At 44.6% G+C, this 18303-nt stretch overlaps 1 protein-coding gene across 2 annotated transcripts in view; it reads right to left on the bottom strand.

Annotated features, from left to right (window-relative positions):
* Positions 1-231: 231 nt before the first annotated feature.
* The window catches only part of TMEM185A (transmembrane protein 185A), a 35907-nt gene continuing 17835 nt past the window's right edge, over positions 232-18303 (bottom strand). The window contains exons 2-7 of one of the 2 annotated variants that reach the window (XM_045537978.1): positions 13955-14131; positions 11283-11490; positions 7308-7391; positions 3838-4014; positions 3121-3244; positions 232-1932 (exon numbers count right to left, since the gene is read on the bottom strand). In XM_045537978.1, coding sequence (XP_045393934.1) covers positions 1688-1932; positions 3121-3244; positions 3838-4014; positions 7308-7391; positions 11283-11490; positions 13955-14131 — 1015 coding nt within the window. In that variant the 3' untranslated portion in view covers positions 232-1687. The remainder of the gene's footprint in view (positions 1933-3120; positions 3245-3837; positions 4015-7307; positions 7392-11282; positions 11491-13954; positions 14132-18303) is intronic. The other variant, XM_045537979.1, reaches the window with a different exon arrangement.

Here is an 18303-nt window from a genome sequence, read left to right on the forward strand (position 1 = left end):
GCAAGGGAGAGGCGTCCATCCAAAGCAGCCTGTGTGTCACACGCTGTGCCCACAAACGGGGCCACCTGTCCACAAACTCCCCCACTTGATTCTGGGCACGAGCTCGATGACGTTGATGTTCCCCCAGCCCCGCCAGCCTCCGCGGCCTGTGGCAGCTAGAGATTCCCTTTGCTCTGGCTGAGAACAGTTCCGCTTTCCCGGACCACCAGCAAAAGGACATGCACAGGGTGCCCGTGTAAAATGAAGAGCCAGTTTATTGGACAGCTTAAGAGAGTAAAAATAGTGGATTTAGCTACACTTTTTACACACGGAGCAGGTAAAGCTACACCTTTCCTTTCCCCCTCACCCCAAGCAGAACAGGCTCCCTGGAGGCCTGCTGCAGGGCGGAGCCTGCATGTGCTGCACTGGACTGAAGCCGACTTGGGCCGGCGAGCAGCTGCCCACGTTAACACTGCACACCCCTCTCCCGGCGGAGTAGATCGATGCCCCCTTTTGCCCGCTTTTAAATGAATGACCGATTTGTTTTCAGGCAGGAGGCTATCACCCCTGTAGCGTGTGACTCACGGCTGTACCCGCGGTGCCTGGAGAATCCGCACTCACGTGTGAAAGCATCGCGCCTCGTCTAAAGCCTCCTGGTTGCTGGCAGACAGAAAGCTCGAGCCTTAACACGGACGCCATTTCTGCTCTGGGCAACATCCTCCAGTGTCCCGGCGTCCAGCAGCGCCTTATGGGTTTTCGGCCAGTCACTATTCCCAGAACGTCAGAGAAGCGCGAACCACCTCTTGCTTGCTTCCTTGCTTGCTGTGGCTGTCCTGGCAGTAGTGGCTATGGGGTTCCCGGAGGAATTCCAGGGCGGCAAGGGCAATGTCCCGTGAAGGTGTGGCAGCCCGCTGGGGTGGGGCAGGCGTGCCGCCGGCTTCTCCTTCTGCAGCAGAACACCTCCTCGTCTGCAGCACAAGCTTGTAAAAAAATACTTTAACAGAGTAGACTGTACAGAACTAGGAGTTAACACCGTGTATTACGATGCTAAAATATTTGTATAAATACTATACAGGCATGGAGTGACTCCATTAGACAGGGCGCACCCGTGAGGCTATTAAAAACTGCTGTCAGGGTGCCCAAAGAGAAACGACTTCCACGGTAGCAATAGGAAAAAGGAGGACTGTGCTGTGTGTCAACACCCACCCGGTGCCTTAGAGACATCGTTACAGTTCCTACTGACTACGCCAAGACCGGGACAACTGGAAGCTGCACATGGGGGCTGGCCCTGTGGGAAAATACATTTTGGAACAACACGTTGGATCAGAACTTTTAGCACTTTGGAAACCAGCCATGGAGAGAGATGTCCCTTCTGCGGGGCTCGTCAGCCCGCCACCACCCTGGCTCCGACGGGGACCAGGGACCGCCTCAGCCTCCCACCCAGACGGATATAAATCCTTGCTCCCTCTCCCACTCTCCCTGGCAGCCAGGTCCGCTGACACACACCCTGGCCAGTCACCTGCCACCTCCGCGTCCCTTCGTGCTGAGTGGCTGATAGGCGTTGGATGCAAACAAGGCGTGAGATGGACGTACCTCGAGGGAGGCCCAGCTCCACTTCTGGGGCTGGGCTGTGGGTGAAGAGGTGGCAGAGGGAGGTGGAGAGAGTGTGCGTCCCAGTCCACTTACGTGCTGTCCCCCGAGGCGGCATTTAATCGGGCATTTCGATGTTTAATTTGGGAGGGGGCAGCACATACTTTCCAGGGCTCTGCGTGATGACTACCCTGGTCTTCTTTCGAAACATAGGAGCAATTTTAGGAGGTTCCGGAACTGGGGTTTCTTCAGTTTCTTCATTATCTTCATGATGGAGATCATAGGAAATGTTTCCGTACTCTCGCAAAAATGGGAAGATTTCAAGCAGAAACTGACAGAAATCTTTGCGAATACCAAACCACCCTGGAAAATAAGAATTTTCTTTTTCACACGCTAGGCCCAAGTGACTTTTGCATTACCTTTCTTTCCTGCAAAAGAAGTCCATTTTCTACAGGGAGCTCAGAAACCAAGACTCAACAGGGCCTCAACCCAATAAGGGGCCAAAGTACAACCTCTAGCTCCGGGGTCCTCAAAGTGGGGTTCCCAGACCAGCAGCAGCACCATCCCCAGGGCCTTGTTCAGGATGCCATTCTCGGGTCCCAGTCCTGACCTCCTGAATCAGAAACTGTGGGTTGGGCTGGCGTGGGCCGAGGCCGCCCGCTTTTCCTTGCTTTTGGGGATCCTGCTGGGTGCTCAAGTTCGAGAACCACTGCCCTAGTGAGTCTCAAATGCCTGTGGTGCCTGGATCACGCCGTCTTCCGCTAATCCTCCATGCCCAGGATAAGCTCTGGGGTGACAAAGAGTGTCCTCCAAGAAGAGGATTTCTGTCAGCCTGTGGAATCTGGGAAGGCGGCAGGCAGGTGTTGGTCCAGGCCAGGGGCCACCCCGAGGCCTGCCCCTCTTCTCTGTGCACCACCCAACCGTGGGCTCCGTGCTGGCCCTCCGGGGCGCAAGCAGCAAGCACGGCCTGGGATGCAGTCTAGGCACTGCTCCCAACCCACTGGCTTCCAGAAGGGCAGTGCTCTAGGGTTCCATGTGATAGAGCTCACAGCCTCGTGAGGAAGAGACCCTCCTTACAGATGGTTTCAAAACTGTGTGGCGCTGCATGCAGGTGGAGAGGAAGAGAGGGCACACAAGGTGTACCTGACAACACTCACTGACTTCAGCAAGGACTTGGGGGAGGGGAGGGCAAAGGGGCCCTAGGGTGATCCCGGGGTTCAGGTGGGAGACGTGGACTTTTCATCTACTCCTCACAAGCCCTGGAAAGAGGCATCTTGATCCCACTTTTGCAGAGGAGGAAAGGGGAGCTGCGAGAGGCTGCTTGCCTTGTTTGTGCCTCCCTCAAATCGCAGGGAGCACTTGGAGGAAACCCTTGGCGCAGGCCAGGGGATGGCACGCCCTTCCCTTGGAAGGTCCTAGAACTTCCTCAGCCCTTGATCTCCAACATAAACTTCTAACTCAGAGTCCTCAGGCTCATCCTTTCATAGTTTGGGGACCCCTGCAGCCCCGCAGACACACAGGTGAAGGGCTTCTGACATGCCGAGTACGTACAGTGGTTTCCTCCCTTCTGTCCGAACGTGGTTGCCATCAGTGTGATCAAGGAGAGCCACAGGGGCACGAAGATGGGTATACAGGAGAACGCGTTGTGGCCGTCCAGTTTGTGAACCAGCAGAATCTAAAGAGAGAGACACAGTCAAGATCCTTCTGACACGACGACGGAAAATGGACAACTATGTGGGCTGCAGCTCTTCAGACGGCTCCCGCCCGGTGAGCTGTCAGAAGCGGAGAGGTCAGCCCCTCGGGTCTCGGCCGAAGACCACCCATCCTCGGGGGCTGCCAGGAGATGAGCTTTGACATCCCTCTCTAGGGTTAAGCAAAAGTCCCTCCGCTTGAACAGTTTCCGGCCCCAGGAGTATTATGGGACACTCCTCCTCCCCGTGTTCGTTCAAAGGACTCATTGGGGCCATTCTAGAATTCCCCACAGAACTCAAATACGAAACCCAATATCCAACTCGCCCTTTCAAAAAGTAGGACCCCAAGACACACAGACGCATCAGCACTGGAATGGTGCACTCCTCACTGCCAGCCCCTGCCCGCCCCCCAAGAGAAAGAAAGGACATTCTCCTTGGACAGACGTCCTATCCTGGAGGCGTGCTCTCGGTGCAGGTTCCAGGGATAGCAGGCTGCCTTTCCAGGTAGGCAGGAGGCTGTTGCAGGGAAGGGTGGGCCTTAGGGGCTGGGGAGGATTCCCGTAGGTCGAAGGCTCACCTCAAAAGTGAGAAGAGGCACGACGATGGTCATCCAGCTCAGGGCCATTGTTATGTGAGTCCTGCGCTGCTCTGCAATCACGTCCATGGAGCGCAAGAACAGGACGGACCACACGATGTAGTAGAGGACCACCAGGCACAGGAAGGACATGAGAATCCACAGGGGAACGCACACAACCTGAGGCAAGGAGGGGAGAAGAAGGCTCTTTAGAGCTTCCACCCCAGCTTCCGGTGGAAGGCGGTGTCCACACCTTGCTGGGTCTCTCCGGTTAAGACAGCGCCAGCCCGAATAAGGACGGCCCCTCCTCCCAGGACTGCCGTGCTGACAGCGCGGGAAAGAGAAGGTACGGTCCGCTTGCTGTAGGGCCTGATGCTGGGCACACACATGTTCCGTCGTCAGTCAGCCAGTCCCTCCTCCTTCCCGGACAGCCCTGCATCCGGCCCCCACGCCTCTGCTCTTCCTGAGGTCCCTCCCTCCCTCCTTCCTACACTCACTCAGGCTCTGCCCCGCTCACTGGCATCACACCCCACCATACCCGCTTCTCAGGAAACATTTCCACAACCTGCTGGAGGTTCTCTGGTAACACACTTGGGGAAGGGTCCCCAGAAAGTTCAGCTGCCTGGGCTTCTAGGGACCCCCACTCGGTTAGTGAACTTGGCAGGCTGACGCTGGGCACGCAACGCTACCCCATCCCTGCCACCATGCCCAGGCGAGTTCTGAGTATGTTGCTGTCCTACCAGAAAGACCTTGTCTCACCCGCATGCAAGCCCAGAGGATAAGCCCTGGGGGCGTCACCTGGCCTGGCTCCCTTGTGTCATCTCTTCTGCCTCCTGCCCTGCCTCCCAGTTCTCCCTTTTTCTTTGATTAATTATGGTACAGTGATGTGACCTTCTTCCTCTGGCCTACAGTTCCATGAGTTGGAACTCACGTGTAGATCCTCACAGCCACAGGCAGGACACAGAGGAGCTCTCCCACCCTGTAAAACTCCCTGGTGCTGCCCTCCTTCCATTGTCACACCCTCACTCCACCATAACCCCTGGCAACCAATGATCTGTTCTGTCTCTATACTTTTGTCTTTGCTAGAACGGTAGGTACATAGGGGGAATCACACGCTGTGCAACCCTTTGCAGACTGGCTTCTGGCGATCAGCATGATGTCTCTGAGATTCATCCACGTCGTTCCCTGTGTCCACAGGTGGCTCCCTTTCACAGCCGAGTGGTATTCCACCACCTGGACGACTACAGTTTGCTTCCCCAACGTCCACTGAAGGTGGTTTGCAGCGTTTGGCTATCCCAGATGAGGCCGCTACAAACACTGGAGTATGGCTGGCTGTTTTCGTTTCTCTAGGGTAAACACCCAGGAGAGTGACTACTGGGTCACATGGCAAGTGCACCTTTAACTGTATCGGAAGCTGCCAAACCGTCTTCCAGAATGCCTGTGCCCTTGTGCCTTCCTGCCAGGAACGTAGTAGCGTCCCAGTTCCTCCGCACCATCCCCCCACCTCCCCGCACCTGGCCCTGTCAGTGTTTTAGGGTTTCACCATTCTGATAAATGTGCCGGGGACACCATCCTGCCTGTCCCCGATGGGTAATGACGTTGAGCGTCTTTTCTTGTGCTCATTCCCCATGTGTATATCTGCTTTGTGAATTATCTGTTAAGCCTTTTGCCAATTTTTAAACTAGGTGTTTGTTTTCCTATTTTTGAGTTTTTAAGAGTTCTTTGTATGTTTTAGGTACTCGTCAGTGTTTTGATATGTGCTTTGCATATACTTCGTCCCAGTCTGTGGCCTGTCTTCTTGTTCATTTCATTTTAATTTTGAGGAAGTTCAAGTTTATGATTTCTTCTTTTATGGACCATATTAATGCTGCCATTATAAGCACTCTTTGCCAAACTGCTGGACCCAAAGATTGTGTCCTATGTTTTCTTCTAACAGTTCTATACTTTTACATTTTACTTTTCTATCTATGATTTGATTTCGTACATGAGTTTCAATCCTTCTCACTAGCTTGACTGTAGGTTTTCTGGAAGGCCCCCGCACACAGCCTGTCTTCTCCCTTCTACAGCACATCTGTGACAAGCCTCTCCTTTATTGGAACTCCCTTCATGGGTGGAGTGTGAGTGATCTCAACAGCCTCATTTGCTGTCTCTTGCTCACTGAGGTAAAGGTGCAATCACACTGCTTTATGCACTGGGATCTGCACAGGGATGAGGGTGGAGACATCCCTCTGCTCACTTGCAGAAAGCATCCAAAATTCCTCATCTTGTTTTTGTTTTTTTTACCTTATACTAAAAATGTGATCTTGTCTAGATTTGTTTCCTCCATGCCACAACAGAGACAGTTTGAAACCAATTACCATTCTCCATATATAGCACCCTGAAGATGTAGACTGGGTGCCTGAACAATATTTTTCATTATGAATGTTTCATTAAACACTTGAGCAGAAGTGATAAATCCAATCTTTAACTCTGGAGTCTATTTATGTTCCCTTATTTTCTTCCCTGCCCCCAAATGAATATTTTCTTTTTGTATTATAGTTTTCACTCTTTTTTTAAAAAAGGGTGTTTAATGCAGAGAATGTCTTGTATGCAAAAATATACATCAAGCACCAGATAAGATAAAAAGAAAAATACTAGCTTGACCTCACTCAACTCCCAGAGGCAGTGGAACTCTTCTGCCTTTGTTCTTAATCTTCTTTCTATACATTTAAAAGTTGAAACCATACTGTATTCTCCAGTTTATAGATAACCACTTATCTATCTACCTATCATTCCTTCCATCCATCCATCCATCCATCCATCCATCCATCCATCCATCCATCCATCTATCCACAGTTAATTTTAACCAAACCATTAACTGAAGTCACAGTTTAGAAGCATGACTTAGGGCTCCACTCATGGCCAGCATGTAAATTGATACAGCATTTCGAAAAACAAGTTGGCAGTGCAGTATATGTACTGAAAAACCTTAAAAAGTTCCCACCCTCTAGCCCAGTAATAGTGTTTCTGGAGTATTTCCTAAGAAAACAATAAAAAATAAGCCAAAGGCTTTTTTGTATAAAAATATATACTGCAGCATGATTTAAAATCATAAAATACTAGCTACAAATGAAATATTCTATTTTAGAAATCAGGTGATGGTTTGGTTATTGCATTTGAAGAATATTTTGAATCAATTAAACTTTAAAAGTTATGTTTATAAAGATATTTTATTACATGGGAAAATGCTTATAACATAATATTAAAACAAATAAGCAGATATAAAAGTATACATACAATATGATCCCAACTATTTGTATAAAACAAGGAAATAAAAAACATTAATCATGTTATCTCCCAGTGGTGGGATTATGGGTGATTTTATTAGTCTATTACTTATGCTTATCTGTCTTTTCCAAGTTTTCTGTAAGGAGCACGAATTACTTTTATAATAAAAAGGAAAAATTTATTTAAGGATCTAAAAAGTTACATACAAGCCAGGGCCAGTGGATGATCTTGTCCAGTCTTAAGGCAATGAATATAAACTGGAGAATGTTGACAGAACACAGGATTTCTAACTAAAAATGAAGAGAAGAATCAGTTAAACAAAGTAGAAGTTGCATTCAATATTGTAGTTATTTGGTTAACACACTAAAAGGCAATGAAAACTGTAATACAGTAAAACTTATATTATGTTGCACAGGAAACTCCTGATTTTTGGCACGAGAGGAGCACAGCAGTGCTATACCTAGGAGAAACGTGGCCCGGGTGGCCTGGACTCCTGTCTCATCTCTCTTCTCAGTGGCTGTCTTGCCTATTCTGCAGCTTGAGGCCTGAGCACAGATGATGACAGGTTATGACCTTGTTTCCAGACTCACTGGGAATAGAGGCAATCTGCAGTAGACTCCCCAAGCTTCCTTCTTGCCCCTAACAACAATCTCCTCTACTCGTAACCATCCTTGTACTTCCTTCTTCCCATACCTGGGACTCACTCCTCTGTCTCACCCTTTCTTTTTCCGCTCCTTGAGGATCTTGTCACATCGAGCCATCAGTTATAGATTCTTCACTCCATCTTTAACTCTGCCTATTCCATTGATCCTTCCTAGCAGCACAGAAACAAGTCAACTCCTTCCCATTAAAAATAAAAACTCCTAAGCTAAATAAAGCCTCGCCTCCCTTGATCCAGGACCTCTCTTAGCCTCAGTTCTCTTTGCCCCTGTTGTCTCATCTGCCATTCCAAACTCCCTCACTGTGGTCTGCCCTCTACTTCCATGACTTCCTGGAAACAGTTTTCATCAAGGTCACCAAAAACAGGAGGCAGCAGAACACTTCACTCCGCAGCCTACTGATACCATGGACTACTCCTTCCCTCTTGCTCTGTTCCCCCTGACGTTCCAGGATCCCACCATGCAGCCTTGGTGCCCTCCAAATGCTCTCATGATTCATTCAGTCTCCTTTCCTCTTCTTCAAATGCTGATGCTCCTCAGAGCTGTAAACTCAGCCTTGTCTCCCCACTAGAGATATATACAGACAGATACACACTTTCACTCACTTCACACTAGGGCTAGAAGAGAAGAAATTTCAGCCCCATCCCTGGCTTGCATTACCTCCTAGTGGCTGGTTCTCAAATTTGTCTCCAACCTAGCCTTCCTGCTGCACACGAGACCTAGCTGTGCACATGCCACTTGGATCTCCTAGAGACACCTAAAATGGAGCCAGTCCCAAACTCAGTTCATTATCACCTGTACCTTGAACCTTGTCCCTAGCTTTTCTATAGCCTCCCATTAAGGCACAACAGCCTCATTACCCAAACTAGGAACCCAGAAAGCACCCTATATTCTTTACCCACACTCTCATATCACTCACCAAATCCTGTCCACTGTACCACCCAAACTTCTCTTGAAGCCCTGCCCACTGGCTATGTTGATGATGACTGCCTACTCAGACCACCCCCAGCCCATCAGCAAGCTCTCATTAGCCTCCCTGCCGCCAGGCTCATGGGCCTCTGTTCCAGAATGCCCTCCAGGCTGTTCTTCATTCACCAGAATGGAGATCTGTGACCTGACCCAGAGCTTCCCAAAAGTTCTCAGTTCACAGGGCATTTAGTGACTCAGTAATTCTCCCATAGATGTCTGGCCAAAAGAAATACCTAACAGTTTCATTGATTTAAGTAATTAGGTCTGAACTGAGTAAGTATTTCTGTCCTAAGTAGGCATTTGAAAAAATAATTCACATAAATTAAAAGAAAAATATTTTAATTTCATTCTTAAATAGCCACAACTACTTCCTAACAGGATGTGGATGCCTGTCAGCATGGTGCGCAATTTCCCAAACCTTGGAATTAGAAATGGCCCTTCCTCTCTTGCTACCTGTTGAGTGTCTTCACCTAGGTGTTCACACACTACTAGCCTTTATTTTTCCCACCAACTGACAAAAACCCAGCTTCTTAAAGATATGACGTCATTGAAAGGAATGTAGTATGATGTAACAATAAGCCCATAAACTGTTTCAAGCTAGTGTCCCAACAAATGTCAGGTATCCCTGTTTTCCTCAAAATGTTCACTATCCCCTTGTACCCGGTGAGTTCACTGGGGTGCCCAGGGCACATCAGCACATGCTTTGAGGGCTGATAGTGTGGCGCTGTTCAGCCCGGTCCCTCTGTAGAGGCTTCCTTCCTCCCCAACTCCCACAGCTCCCTCCTTTCTACCTTATGCTCCAGTCATGTCTGAACTGTGTAATCCATGCAGCTGACAGGTTTCCTCCCGCCTTTGGGGTTTAATGTGCCTGAAAAATGCCATCCCTTCCCTCCCAACATAGGGCTTACTGGCAGACTCCAACTCCTTCTTCCCATCTCCGTGCAAAGCTATTCTCAATCCCCTCCTTGCCAATGTAACACTTGTTTTTATGTCACAGAAGAGGGAGCTCAACTCCCAGCATGATGTTTCTTCTCTGGGTAAGAATGTGAATATATGAAAGACTACCTTTCTATAACTCATGTCCAGTGCAGTCCTAGTCACTGTACAGTTGTCCCACGGCATCCATGGGGGGATTGGCTCCAGGACTCCCCAGATACCAAAATCAACAGGTGCTTGGGTCCCCAATATAAAATAGGAATTCCAGGGAGGGTACAAGTGGCCATCAGAGGTATCCTCCCTGCATAGCCCACCCCTACCTATCAGCCACACCCATGCTGTGGCCTTTCCGGCTCCCCCTGTTCAAGGCCAAGCCTTTCCTGGTGCTCTGGGTCCTACAGGGCCTTGCTCCATCACCGTCCCTCTCTCTACATACGGGGTCAAGACTTACATGCCCACCCCACCCCCTGGCTCCTATGTTCCCTTCCAACCCAACTTCAGTCTCCTTTCTCTACTCTTTATCCACATGGCTCAAAACAAGGCTCCTATAGCCTGTAGTTCTCCCCTCAACCCATTACGACATTAGGCTTTGGGCCCTCAGCTTCTGTGCAGTAAGTGCCTGGGCTTTGGAAGTCAGGCTGACCGAAATGGAATCCTGGCCCTGACCCTTAATGTGTGGCCATGAACAAATTACCCTCTCTGAGAAACTACCACACCTACTTCACAGGGTTATGAATATGTAATAAGATACTCCTGCATGTTATGTGCCTCACACAATGCCTGGCACACAGTAAATGCTCAATAAATGCTGTCTGCAATTATTTTCATTGTTAATATTAGTATTACTAGTCCTGGTATTTTATTCATTTGTGCATCCCCTATGCTTAGGCAAAAAGGGCTTGCCATATAGTAAATACTTGGTAAGTGTTTATTGAGTTAATAAATATTAACATATGGGCACATCAAGATAAACTAACTAGAGAGCAGGTGAGTAGCTAGATCATGGGGTCTGAGGTAGTGAGACAGTCATTTTTTGGGTCAAGTCGGCTAGGCTATAGTACCCAGATATTCAATCAAATACTAAGCTAGGTGTTGCCATGAAAGTATTGACTTTGAATAAAGGAGATCACCTTCAATAATGTCAGTGGGCCTCACCCAACCAGTTGAAAGGCTTAAGAGCAAACACTGAGGCTCCCTCGATAGAGGAAGAAATTCTGCCTCAGTACTGCATCGTCAATTCCTGCTGGATCTCCAGCCTGCCCACCTGCCCTACAGATTTCAGACTTGCCAGCCCCACAATCATGTGACCCAGTTCCTTAAAATAAATGTCTTTATATTGGCATCTACCTTATGGGTTCTGTTCCTCTGGAAAAGTCTGACTGATGCAGGTGTACAGGGGAAGTGGTGAAGTGGGGAGAAGGCTGATGGCCTGGGTGAAAAGCCAATGTTCTAATTCAAGAAAGAGAAATGATGATTTCCATTGTCTTTTGTTGCTTTATATCCCATGATCTAGGGTCAAAGATCAATCTCTTCCTAACAGAGGGCAAGAAATTGATATTTGAATAACTGACCAAAGATTTTACTTTTGAAAACACTCTTAAATATATGAAATCTCACCTCTAGTGACCTGTCATGTCGAAAGCCCCATACACAAGCTGCAACAGACACCGGGGAAACAAAGAAGAGTGGCATGAAGACCAGAAGCCAGAAATGGCTTCCTCTCTCAATTCTGTCACAGACCAGAACTTCAAACATCAACAGGAGCAAGTGGATGCCCACTGCAATCAACATGGCTTTGAACTCCACGCATGTTTCCCCTTCTGCTCTAAAAACGGACAGAAGAAGAAGAAATACTTTCAGTTCAGAATCTCCATTACAAGCAAGCAGTTCAGGGGCAAGTAACAACTTACGTTGATACGTCGAATTTTACTTGTAAATTTGACAAAAAGCAAAGGAAAGTCAGGTCAAAAGCTAACTTAAACTTAATCTTTAATAGGCAATCTTCCAAACATCAAAGAACTACTATATGACAGGAAATGCACATTACAACCAAACCAGACTTTAATGCCGTAACTGTAGAAGGATATTCTCAGAAGTAATAGCCACAGTTATTACTTTCCAGACAATGTACATAAACATTTTTGTCCATATCTTTAAATTCAACACAAGAGTTCCTTCCAAGATTATTCAAGCTGATCAATTCTACTGCTAAAAACTGACAAATATATATATTTTTTATTTCAGCTTATTATGGGGGTACAAAAGTTCAGGTTATATATATTGCCCATGTAGCGCCCATCCTCCCGAGTCAGAGCTTCAAGCGTGGCCATTCCCCAGACAGTGCGCATTGCACTCATCATGTAGTCATACCCCCATCCCCACCCCCCACCCTCCATTTCCCTGAGTCAGCACATCCCAGCATGACCATTCCCAGATGGTGCGCAACGCACTCATCATGTAGGTATACACCCATCCCCTCTCCCCACCCCCCACCTCAGTCTGATACCCAATTGGTATCATTCCCAAATGTGCATTTAGGTGATGATTTAAGTCTCATGATTCTCATCTCTCAATGAATTAAAAACCATATATATCCTATTTTATGTCATACTATAAAAATAACTCTATGAATAAGTGTTGGTTATATTCCAATAAGATATATTAACTATTATTAGGTGCTATTTCAAAATGCAAATAAAAAGTATAAATGTCTTTTTATTTTCCTTTCTATTCCATTAGGATAAACTAACACCTGTAGGAAGACAGAAGAACAAGAGTCAAAACTATTCTTAAACTAAATCAGTTTAATTAGCTGTTTAAGTACCATGCATGAACTTAATAGATTAATAATTGAAAAATGGTAAGGCCACTAATCAGAAAAAGGCTTTTCAATGCATTTGAAAAGGCTCGCAATGTTCTTCAAAACACAGATGAACATTTATGATATACATGTCTTGTTGGTGATAAATACACCTGAGTTTAGGACATAGAGGAAATGAGGTCAGAGATTATTCCTGTAGGACCCAAAAGCGTTCCATCAGTTACTGTTAACACTACAGTGACCATGTCCATACACTCTGTACATTCTGTGTACAGCCCCCCCACCATTCCCTTCCTTGCTCAAAAAGTCTAAAATCAAACCAACAAAGTTCAAAACCTTCTAAATATCAATTAATGGAACCTAAATTTTTAGTTATATACCTTTTCATTCTTTGAGGAGCAAGCATTAGATATCTGAAAATATCTCATAAAAACAAAAAGATGTATAACCACACAGGTAATCAATATTTCAAAAAAAATCTAAGAACTTTAAAATAGCTACACATGAATGTCCCTCATCTTCCAAGGCTCTTTGTGTAGCCATTTTAAATTTCTTAGATATGTATGTGATATGTAATTAATAGGATCTGAATCTTTATTTTTTAGAGGTAATAACCAAGAATTCAAAAACTTCTATACTTTTCCCATATGAGCAGCTCAACATATCACCCCCTTCTGTCCCCACCTGCCTACTGGGCATTCCTGGACTCTCCATCTTCCTGGTGAAGGTTTAGAACAGCCTCCTACTCTCAAGTCCTGCCTTTTTCCTTTATGTAGTTTCAGTCTCTGTGAGAGAGAAAGACTCTTACGGGATCCAGCAGCGCCATGCTGCACACTGGAGTGAGCTAACTCCCAGGAATTTGGACCATCTGAGGCATCTAAGAAGAGCAGTGAGGACTTGGAGAAGGTAAAGGGTACCCCTCTCCCCTTCACCCAAAGGCTCTGCTCTCCTTCTCAGAATCTGGCCCTCAACTTTCCTCATTCCCCAGCCCTGGTCTCAGGGACTCAGGGTCTCCTGGCCAAGCTACCTCCCCAACACTGCTAATAGTCCTCAAACCTGGGCCTAGGATAGTAGTGGGACAAGGGGAGCCCCAGTTCCAAAACTGAACTGCAGAAATATAGATCCCTGATGACCAAAGCTAAAACTCTGAATGCTTTCTCCTAAAAGCAGGGTGGTTTCATGCTTCTTAGTCTAGTATGACATACCAGTTTGTATTTTGGGTACATTTGGAATTATACAGGCATTTGTGTGCTGGCTGGGAACTTAACCACCCCAAATAACACTGTTTTTGTAAGAAAATACCTAATTTTCAAACACATAGAAGAGATCTCAGTTTGCCTCTACTATAGTTCTTGGAAAATACCAGATACATAGAAAAGGAAATGGTCCTTACTTTATAAAAAGTGAGAAAAACCAAGATATTGCTCCCTCAGGATAGAGACCAGTGGGTTTTATAAAGCAGTATTACCGATATTGAGGATTTCGTGCCCAGACTCCAGTTCCAACTGAGGCTCCAACAATGACCATTAACTTCCAAAGCCATATTGGAGCAAAAACAGCCCAGTAACTCCACTGAATGATGCCATCCAAACGAAGGGCCAGCAGCACAGAGAACAGTAGCAGACAGGCATAGATGAGGAATTTACTAGGAGAAAAGTAAAATGATTAAAGAGGATTTACTTTTACAAACATGTGATACTGAAATGGGGAGTAATAACAGTAACATTTTTCAGCACCTAAAAAGAGTCACTAATTCAATAATCATTGATTGAAAAGGTTTATGTAGCAGGCATATTATACTGGGAATAAGAGAAACATAAAGAAGACTAAAATAAGCCCCCGGCTTCCCAGGGCTTCCTGGTAAAAGGCAGTCCACACAGAAACATATAATTATATTAATGATACACTATGGCGTTTGATGGAAGCCAGGAAAAGAAAATACAGATTGTGTCTGAGGTACTGGGAAGCAGAGAGGTGGTGACCCTGGAGCTAGTTCTGGGGGAAACAGAAAAGCTCCCAGGCAAGAAAGGAAATGACATGAAGAAGAATTCCAGGCAGAAGGAACTACCCATACCAAGATATGGAGACTGAAAAAAGCTGAAATGTTCAGAAAATGGTCAAGTTCTTTCACTGATTAATTATTTGATTCTATTTCTAAAAAGACAGCCATCTGCCATGTTCATATGGCTGAACATTTTACTGCACGTTATTATACTTTCCATGACTGAATAAATTACACATACACTCTCTCTCACAGGATGCCCTTGAAACATTAATTAAAAATTACATTATTGAGGACTTCTACTTCCAGCCATGATGTAATAATAGGAACAGAATTTACCTTCCAAATTAAACAAGAATAACATACAAGACAACAGTTTTCAGACATTGACAATAGGCAGTGAAGAACAAGGAGGGAGGAAACAAAGGAGATAAACCCTAACATCGCCCCAGTTTATTGACAGGAAGCAGTTTCCAGGCTACAACAAGAAGATAATTAAAACTCAACCCTGTCAATAATTACATTAAATGTAAATCATCTAAATACCAATTTAAAGACAAAGAGTAAATATTTGCATGCTACACATTCGATAAAAGGCTCATAACTAGAATCTAGAGAGAACTCAGGAAAATCAGCAAGAAAAAAATCAAACAACCCCATTAAAAAGTGGGCAAATAACATGAACAGAAACTTTTCAAAAGAAAACAGACTAATAGCCAACAAACATATGAAAAAATGCTCAAAATCTCTAATCATCTGGGAAATGCAAATCAAAACCACAGTGAGATATCACTTAACTCCAGTGAGAATGGCTTTTATCAAAAAGTCCCAAAATAATAAATGTTGGTGTGGATGCAGAGAAATAGGAACCCTCACACCCTGCTAGTGGGACTACAAACTGGTACAACCTCTATGGAAAGTAATACGGAGATACCTCAAAGAGACACAAGTAGAACTACCATTTGATCCAGAAATCCCATTACTTGGCATTCTACTAAGTTAAGTATCAGAAGAATAGAAAAACAAGCACCACATGTACTCACCATCAAATTGGTATTAACTGACCGACACTTTATGTGCACATATGGTAGTGACATTCACTGGGTATCAGGCAGGTAGAAGGAGGGTATATTCACACCTAGTGGGTGTGGTGTGCACCGTCTGGGGAATGGACATGCTTGAAGCTCTGACTCAGGTGGGGCAAAGGCAATATATGTAACCTAAACATTTGTACCCCCCGTAATATGCTGAAATAAAAAAAATAAAGACAAAGAGTATCAGATTGGATAAATTAGCAGGACAACTATATGCTGTCTATAAGACACCCACTTTATCTATAAAGTCACAGACAGATTAAAAGCAAAAGGACAGAAAAAGTTATACTAAACCAATACTAACCAAAAGAAAGCTGGAGTGACTATATTAATATCTGTTTTAGTCTTCTATTGCTGCTTTAACAAATTATCATAAACTTAGAAGCTTAAAACAATACAAATTTATCACACAGTTCTGTATGCCAGAAGGCTAGATGGGCTTGGTTGGTTTCTCTGCTCAGAGTCTCACAAGGCTGAAATCAAGACGTCCATTGGTGGGGCCGTTATCAGTGGACTCTGGGCAGAATCAGCTTCCAAGTTCATTGAGGTTGTAGGCAGAATCATTTCATGTGGTTTTAGTACTGAGGTACCTATTTCTTTGCTGGCTGTCACCTGGCATCCACCCTTGGATACCAGAGGCCTCCCTTGGGTCCTTGCATGTAGGCCTCTACATCTCAAAGCCAGCAATAGCATATCAAATCCTTCTCACGCTTGGGGTTTTTCTAACTTCTCCTTCTGCCATATTTCTCCTGCTTCCAGTAAGAGAAAGTTCTCTGCTTTTAAGAGTTCATGTGATGAGGCTGGGTCCACCTGGATAAAGCCAGGCTAATCTCCCTATTTTAAGGTCCATAACTGTGGTAGGCAGAATTCTAAAGTGTTTTCCAAGATTTCTATACCCTGGTTATTCAATCAAACACTAATCTAAATACTGTGTGAAGGGACTTTGCAGATGGAATTCAGGTTAATAATTAGCTAACCTTACAATTGACTGATTATACTGCATTATCCAAGTGGGTCCAAACTAATCACATGAGCCCTTAAAAGAAGAACAGGAAGGTAGATGAGTAAGTCAGAAAGATGCAATGGAAGAGGAGAGATGAGGCAGAAGGGGAAGTCAGAGAGATTCCAGATATGATAAGGACTCCGCCTGCCATTGTTGGCTTTGAAGATAGAAGTGAGGAACCATGAGCCAAGGAATGCTGGCAGCCTCTAGAGGCTGAGAATAGCTCCTGGCTAAGAGCCAGCAAGGAATGGAAACCTCAGCCCTACCACCCCAAGGAACTAAATTTTGACAATAGCCCAAATCAGCTTGGAAGCAGATTAATCCCCAGAGCCTCTAGAAAGGAATACAGCTCTGCTAATACTTTGATTTCAACCTTGTGAGCCTCTAAGCAGAAGACCGAACTGAACCATGTTGTACCCGGACTTCTGATTAAGGAACTATGAGATAATAAATTAAGAGTAGTTTTAAGCCATTAATATTATGGTAATTTTTCATGGTAACAATAGAAACTAATACTGTAACCTTAAATACATCTGCAAAGTATCCTTTGCCATGTAATATAACATATTCACAGGTTCTAGGGTTGAGGGCCTGGATATCTCTAGGGGGACATTCTGACTACCACAATATAAGACAAAGTATATTTTTGAACAAGGAATATTACCAGGGACAAATAGGAGCAGTTCATAATGATAAAGGGGTCAATTTGTCAAAGGGATCCAATGATCATAAATATTTATATACCTAATAACAAAGCTTCAAAATCCATCTAGAAAATATTAATCAAACCAAAGTGAGAATTAGAAAAAATTCACAATTATAAATAAAAATTAACACTCCTCTCTGAGTCAATGATAGAACACATGGACAGAAAATTACTAAGGATATGCATGATTATAACAATACTGTCAACTAACTGGACCTAACTGATATTGATAGAGTTCCTCCCAACAACAGAATATAAATTCCTTTCAAGTGCACATGGAACATTCACTGAGATAGACTGAATTCTGGACCATAAAACAAGGCTCAAAAAATTTAAAAGCATTGAAATCATACAAAGTAAATCTCTAGGCACAATGGAATTAAACCAGGAATCAATAACAGATAGATATCTGGAAAATTCTCAATATACTTGAAAATTAAACATCACACTTCTAAATAATCCATAGGTAAAATAAAAAAAAACCCATAAAGAAAACTGGAAAATATTTTGGACTAAGGTGAAAACACAATTTACCAAAATTTGTGAAATACAAGTAAAGCAGTAATTAAGGGAAATTTCAGCATCAAATGTTTACATTAGAAAAGATCAAGTCAACAATCTAAGATTCCCCCTTATGAAACTAGAAAGGGGAGTAAATGTTTAAAAAGTAAACAGAAGGAAAGAAATGATAAATATAAGCACAGAAATTAATTAAATACAATAGAAAGACATTAGAGAAAAATCAATGAAACCAAAAGCCAGTTCCTTGAAAAGATAAAGAAGATTGGTAAATCTATAGCCAGATTGATCAGAAGAAAAGGAGTAGACACAAACTAACTATATCAAAAATGAAAGGAGAGATATCACTACAAATCCTACAAATATCAAAGGGATAAGAAGAGGATATTATGAACAACTTTATGCCAGTAAATTTCTTAAAAGAAAGACATGAAAACTGAAATACTAGTTAAAATCCTTCTCACAAAGAAAATGCCAGGCCCTGGCAAAATCT

This window comes from Lemur catta, chromosome X (assembly GCF_020740605.2).
Source record: "Lemur catta isolate mLemCat1 chromosome X, mLemCat1.pri, whole genome shotgun sequence".
NCBI classification, from domain to species: domain Eukaryota; kingdom Metazoa; phylum Chordata; class Mammalia; order Primates; family Lemuridae; genus Lemur; species Lemur catta.